At 38.6% G+C, this 7,081-nt stretch overlaps 1 protein-coding gene across 1 annotated transcript in view; it reads left to right on the forward strand.

Moving 5' to 3' along the window:
• Positions 1-7,081, forward strand: part of MSH3 (mutS homolog 3) — a 280,941-nt gene that overhangs the window by 8,320 nt on the left and 265,540 nt on the right. The window contains exon 3 of the mRNA XM_006870606.1: positions 3,413-3,633. Within this exon, the coding sequence (XP_006870668.1) occupies positions 3,413-3,633 (221 nt within the window). The remainder of the gene's footprint in view (positions 1-3,412; positions 3,634-7,081) is intronic.

A 7,081-nucleotide genomic window follows, 5' to 3' on the forward strand; every position in this document is an offset into this window, starting at 1 on the left:
CAGTATTCTCCTCCAACACCACAACTCAAAGGCATCAATTCTTCTACGATCTTCCTTATTCACTGTCCAGCTTTCGCATCCATATGAGGTTATTGAAAACACCATGGCCTGGGTCAGGCGCACCTTAAGGACCACTGTGAGGGGGAGCTAACTCAATAGTAGTGGGTTTGGTTTGGTTTGGTTACACACGTATATGTACACGTATAAAGAAACATAGATTGATAATGATATTTTATATTGTGGTTGACTCAATAGCTACCTTGTATATGGTTTCCAAGTAATGGCTAGTGAGTTTGAGCCACCGACCTTGTGGTTCAAACTGACCTTGTGGTTCAATGCTTATCCTAAGGCATCATACCAGGACTCCTTATTTTATATAGTAGTGTGAATCTGTAGGATAAACACTAGACCCCAAGGTTGCTTTGAACTGCAAGGTCAGTAGTTCAAACTCATCAGCCTCTCCTTGAAACCCTATGGCACTTAACAACAACATTGCACAATAAACATATTTCTGGCTATGATTTTCCACTGAAAAGAACATTTAGAGAATTTTTCAATGTCAGTATATGTGGATCTCCCATATCCGGTTTCGCATTGAACTGTCCTTTCTTATGCTAAAAGGTGTTGGATTAAAAACAGCATTCTTGAGCTGCACTTACAAAGGTACTGTTGGGTGAAAATGTATTCGAGAGTGATTGGCGAGTTGATTTTTTTTAGGTTTGTCCTCAAAAAAATGGTGATAAAGTAAGCCAGGAAACTTTCCTTTTCATCATCCCAGGAAATTCTGCAAAGGGCATAAGAAGAAAGCAAAAAAAAAGAAATAAAGTTTTAATAGTTTAAGTATGTGAGTAAATCTAGCCCTCAAAAGGCAAAATTTGGACTTAATGTCAACATGAAAACTTGAGTAGGAAGTGACTTCAGAAATAGAAAAAGGGTAAGAGTGATAATATTCTTTTCTGAAATAGGTTGGAAAAGAGGTATGACTTATAGACAATACTCAGCACTTAGCTGTATTGCATTTTCTTGAGCTTTGTACCTTTCTTTCCTTCATTACTCCTGGAAAGACCTGTCAGCTTAATTTCTTCAGTAAATTCTATGAGCAGTTAATGAACACTCACTTTGTGCCAGCCATTTGTTCTTGGAACTTCCTGTAGCTCATTGGCTCTTCTCTCAGCAGCCTGTGTTTCCTCCTTTTACAGAGGAGGAGATGGATGACAGGTGAGGAGAACTATGAGTTAGAATCGTAACTTAATCAAGGTCACAGAGCTGATACTGAAAGTTGTAGAGATTCGACTATTGTTGTTCAGTGCCATGGAATTGATTCCGACTCAGTATAATGACTGTATTGAATTTTCAAGGATTGGAAGTTTGGTGAGTTTGAATCACTTACCTTGTGGTGCTATCCGACCTTGTGGTCTAGTGCTTTTATCCCACAATGCCACACCATGTTGTTAGGTACCTTCAAGTCAGTTCTGACTCATACGGACCCAAAGTACAACAGAACAAAATGGACCTTTTCCATTTGCTGCAAGAGACACTAAGGAAGACAAGACAGGAACATCCACCAGCTAATAATAGCTAGATGATTGCTCTGTTTTAGTTTGAATTGCATTTTATTGACAATTAACATGTTATAAAAGTCTCTCTCCTATTTAAAATGTAGTTTGGTATTCTTTGCATATTCATAGAGTTGTATAATCTTCTAGACAAATTGTAGAACATTTTCATCACCTCAAAAGAAACCTCATACTCATTAGCAATCCTTCCCCATATCCCCTTGAAACAAACCCTTGTTCTTAAGTGCATTAAGTCCATTTAGATTCATAGTGACTGGTGGGTTTGAACCATTGACCTTGTGGTTAACAGTCCAGTGCTTATTCTAAAGCCCCACCCTACCAGCCCTGTTGCTGTTTTTGTTACGTGCCATTGAGTCCATTCCAAATCATAGTGACCCTATATAGGGTTTCGAGGGGAGGCTGGTGAGTTTAAACCACTGACCTTGCAGTTCGAGCAGACCTTGAGGTGAAGTACTTATCCTATGGTGCCACACCAGGATTCTGAAGCAGCCCTCCATACCTACTAATCTGCCTTCTGTTCCTCTAGATTTGCTTTCTGAATATTTCATTTGAATGGAAACAAATGTGATCACTTGTCTCTGGCTTCTCTCATTTAGTCTCATGTTTTCAGGGCTCATCCATGAATTAGTGCTTCATTTCTTTTTAATGACTGATGATATTCCATTAGATGGGTTTCCCTCAGTTCTTGACTCTACAGTTTACCTAAATTTCCTTTTTTGTTCCTGGGATCCACAGGGCAGGAAACTCTTGTATTCAAAAGGAAACATCTATACATTTGAAAAGTAATTCAAGTATTTATTTTGAATGCCAGAAATAATAATAAGCTATTATATTTTTTGGAGCCCTGGTGTGGCGCTCTAGGATAAGCACTGGATTCGTAGGGTTGTTGTGAGTTGGAACCGACTCGATGGCACTTAGCAACAACATTATTCTTAGGTATTATAAATGTATGAAATGATGTATTTAGCACAATTCACAGTAAACAGAGGAGATGTCTCTAGTCTTCTGCTGAAGAAGAGGAGGGACAGTGGTTCTTGAACATAGAATGAAACTGAATTGAATTTAACCAATCCTCTTTATTTTCGGACCTACTGGTGCCCTAATTTTTGAGCCCTTTGAGGATTTTGTATAATAATCCTCAAAGGGATTGGTTCCTGATTTTCATCACTGTTTGCTGTTGGGTACTAATTTAGAGGTTAGTGACCTGCTTCTGTAAAGGTTGTTGCTGTTAGGTTCTGTCAAGTCGATTTTAACTATTATGAACCCCATATAACAGAATAGAACTGTCTAATTGAGTTTTCTTCACTATAATCTTTCAGGAAGTAAAATACCAGGTCTTTCTCCTGTAGAGCTGCTGAGTGCGTTTGAACCCCTAACCTATCAATTAGCAGCTGATTGCTTATCAGCTAGAATACTGTGTGGAGCAGTTCTACTGTGTAATACATGGGGACACATTGAGTTGAAATCAGTTCAACTGCAGAGGGATTTTGGGCCTTAGGATTTAGTTTTCAGATCTCTGAATTTCCTTATGGTAGATTCATTTCCCTTTAGTTTCAAATATTCCATTGGTAGTTGCCATTGGTCCTTTGATCCTTTTTTCTTTGTCCTTATAGGTTTATGCAAAAAAAAAAAAAAAATGTATTACTGGTCTCAATATGTTTCAGCATGTAATCTTTAGCCTGAGTCCAATTAAAAAAATTTTTTTTCTTATTGTATCATAGGTTTATTATTTTTTTGTGAATTTTAGCCTTAAATTTTTTTTTTGTTCTACTTATGAATTGACAGATTGAGACCAAAGTACTATTGTTATGTTTTCTTCTACTTTTCTTACTAAGAGCCAAAAAAATGTCTGAGGACCAGAATTGTTTTAAAGTCTTTGGAGAAATTGAAAGAATTCTGCTGTGATTCTGCACTTCCTCAAAATACAGTCCCGACAGAGACCCATCAGGAGAGATTTGCAGTTTTGCCAAAATGTACTGATTATGATGATATCAGTCTTCTCCGTGCAAAGAATGCAGTTTCTTCTGAAGATTCCAAAACACAAATTCATCGAACGGTAGGTAGCTGTTACGTAAATGTTTGTCTTAACTGGTTGTTGTTGGCACTGTTGGCGTTGAGCGCAAGTCCAGTTGGTTCTGACTCATACGAACCCTGTATAAAGGGTTTTGAGAAGCATTTTGTGGGTTTGAACTGTTGACCTTGTGGTTAGTAGTCCAGTGTCAACTTAGTTCTAGCTCATAGAGAACCCTGCACCATCATCACAACTGTTACATTTGAGCCATTTGTAACCATTGTGCCAGTCCATCTCATTGAAGATCTTCCTCTTTTTTGACGATACTCCACTTTACCAAGGATAATGTCCTTTTCCAGGGAATGGTCCCAGCTGATCACATGTTCAAAGTACAAGTCTTGCTGTTGTTACTTCCAAGAAACTGTCTGTATACTTCTTCTAAGACAGATTTGTTCTAGTTTTTTGACAGTCACTGGTATATTCAGTATCCTTTGCCAACACCATAATTCAAATACCTCCATTCTTCTCTGGTCTTCCTTATGCTTGCATATGAGGCGAATGAAAATACGTGGTTTGGGTCAAGTGCTCCTAGTGACTTTTCCTCTTTAATACTTATAGAAGCCTTTTATAGCAGATTTGCCCAACACAACAAACATGTTGTTTGATTTTTTGACTGCTGCTTCTATGAGGATTGATTATATATCCAAGTAAATGAAATCTGTGAAAGCTTCAATATTTTTACCATTTATCATGGTGTTATTTATTGTTCTGATTATGAGGATTTTTGTTTTCCTTATATTGATGTGTAATACATTCTGAAGGTTGTAGTCTTTGATCTTTAGCAGTAAGTACTGTAAATCCTCTTTGCTTCCTGCAAAAAAGGTTTTTCATTTGTAGAACACAGGTTGTTAATGAGACTTCCTCCAATCCTGATACCATATTCTTCATATAATCTAGCTTCTCAAAGTATTTGGGCAGCATACAGATTGAATAAGTATGGTGAAAGGATAGAACCCTGCTACACACCTTTCCTCATTTTGAACCATTCAGCATCCCTTTATTCTGTTCAAATGTTTGCCTCTTAGTTCTTCTTCATAAGCACAATTAAGTTTTCTGGAATACCCATTTTTTACAGTATTATCCATTGTTTGTTATGTCCAGACACTCAAAAGCCTTTACATAGTCAATAAAGCAAAACCAAACATCTTTCTGGTATTCTCTGCTTTCAGACATGATCCAATCAGTTGGCCAGCTAGTTGTCTTCTAAATTTCTTGACATTGATTATTGAGTGCCTTGAGTACTGCATCAGTTTATTGGAACTGATGAATTTGAATTTTTCCTTTATTCTCACAGTTTGAGAAATGATAAGCAACTTTTTTCCTTTTGTTTTTCTAATTCCAGGTCTTTGCATATTTCATTATAATACTTAATTTTTTCGATTAGTATCCTGTTAATTCTGGGTGTCTGGTTTATCATCAGTGCTGTCTGTGCAGTGTGGATTTCATCAATATTATTGGTTTTGATCATATTCTGCCTCTTTAAGTGATTTGATGTCTACCACATATTTTTGGCATAGTGATTATGTATTTTTTACGTTTTCTGTTGATGTTTCCCATATCATTCAATATTTTGCTCATCTTGTTGTTGTTGTGTGCCGTGGAGTTGGTTCTGATTCATAGTGACCCTTTATATTCCAAGGTGTGGCTGGTGGGCTCCAACTGCTAATCTTGTGGTTAGCAATCTGGCACTTATCATACAGCATCACACCAGGACTCTCTGATTTTGCCCACAGAATCCTTCAATATGGCAAATTGAAGCTTGAATTTTTCCTTTATTCTTGCAGTTTGAGAAATGATAAGCAACTTTTTTCCTTTTTTTTTCTTATTGCAGGTCTTTGCATATTTCGTTGTAATACTTACTTTGTCTTCTTGAGATGTGCTTTGAAATGTACTGTCAGCTCTCTTACTTTATCATTTCTTCTATTTGCTTTAGCTACTGTATGTTCAGGAACAAGTTTCAGAGTGTCGTATAACATTTACTTTGGTCTTTCTTTCTCATCTTTTTAATGCCTTTTACTTTCTTCATGTGTGATGTTCTCAGTGCCATCACACAACTTCTGTCATCTTCTGTCATTAATGTTCAGTGCGTCAAATCTGTTCTTTTCTTTTTTAAGCTTTTACTATGAATTATGTGATAGTTTACATGGGAGAACATTAGCTTTATATTCATCCTATCGTATATCGTTTCATTGCAATCATTACAATCCCCTTTAAGCATCATCAAACAACCAAAGGGTACAAGCCTCAAGCCTGACTCCTGGCTGTCAGCACCCAACCCCTCTCCTTCCCTTAGTCCAGAGTCCCCAACTGCTCCATCTGTCCACATCATCATCTCTGCCTCCAGCTCTGGCGTCACTGCTTCTCTGGGTAGGGTCCTGCACTCTGCTCTTCTCACTTGATGGTTCCAGGGACTTCCGCTCCTGGACTGCAAAATCAACCACTCCCCTCCTTTTTTAACAAAACTTCTGGCTTTACATTTCTGACCCTCACAGTCAGTCCTGATAGCAGTTATTCACTATTGAACCATAAGAGTCTTATCTCTATCTCCTTTCATCAGTCCCATCCAGACAGGTTGGAAATCACTCAGTGGAGATTCTACCCCATACACTCTGGGACTAGGCTCCCTCTTGAAAGCTTGTAAGCCAATCCCTTCGTGCTTTTGTAGCCCCCCTGTTGCCCATCCCTGTCAACCCTATGTACTGAGGGGGTGGGAATGATCGTTGCTGTAAAGATTTGTTCCCTCTTTTGAGCTACTATGTCCATAAGTATAGGTCAAGTTCATCAAATTGTAGCGGATTACTCTTTTTTTCCTCCTTTTTCTTCTTCTAGTCAAGTTCTGATCATCCAGCTATTGAAGCCAAGTCAAGTGGGTACTATCTGCAAGTATGAGTGAGCTGGATGCTTCACTCTCCTCTCTAGTCCTCTGTGGCCATGTTCCTAGGAGTATCCAGGTCTTGCCATACTGCTGGCCAACCAGGTCTCAACCCAGGTTGACAGTAGTCTATTGAACGTGGTTTTACTTAGCTCACAACTTCATTGCTGTTTTTCTCCCACTTCCCCTTATTGGTGACCAATGTGATCACCAGCAAGACCACATGCCTGCTCATTTATTCCCTTTGAGTCTTAGTCATGGAAAGGGGTTTGCCCTGAGGGGACCTGACCACTTGCCTATATGGCTCCCGCCCAGACAACTTGCTTGTTCTTGTAGTAGTCAGATTGTCGTTACTGTTTTTGATTTTTCCTGCTGGTCTTTCTTTCAAGAAGTGTCTTCTATTCTTTTAACCACTCCAGGCTGGTCTGCTTGCCTTTCAAGTGGAAATTTCCCACCTCAGAAGATTCTGGATAGATATCAGGATTCCACTTATGGTCTTATGCTGTGTAAAGGCTCCAGAGGAAGTCTCCTTCACTGGGAAAATTCTAGCCCCATTTTAGG

The sequence above is a fragment of the Chrysochloris asiatica genome, unplaced genomic scaffold, assembly GCF_000296735.1.
Source record: "Chrysochloris asiatica unplaced genomic scaffold, ChrAsi1.0 scaffold00145, whole genome shotgun sequence".
NCBI lineage: Eukaryota > Metazoa > Chordata > Mammalia > Afrosoricida > Chrysochloridae > Chrysochloris > Chrysochloris asiatica.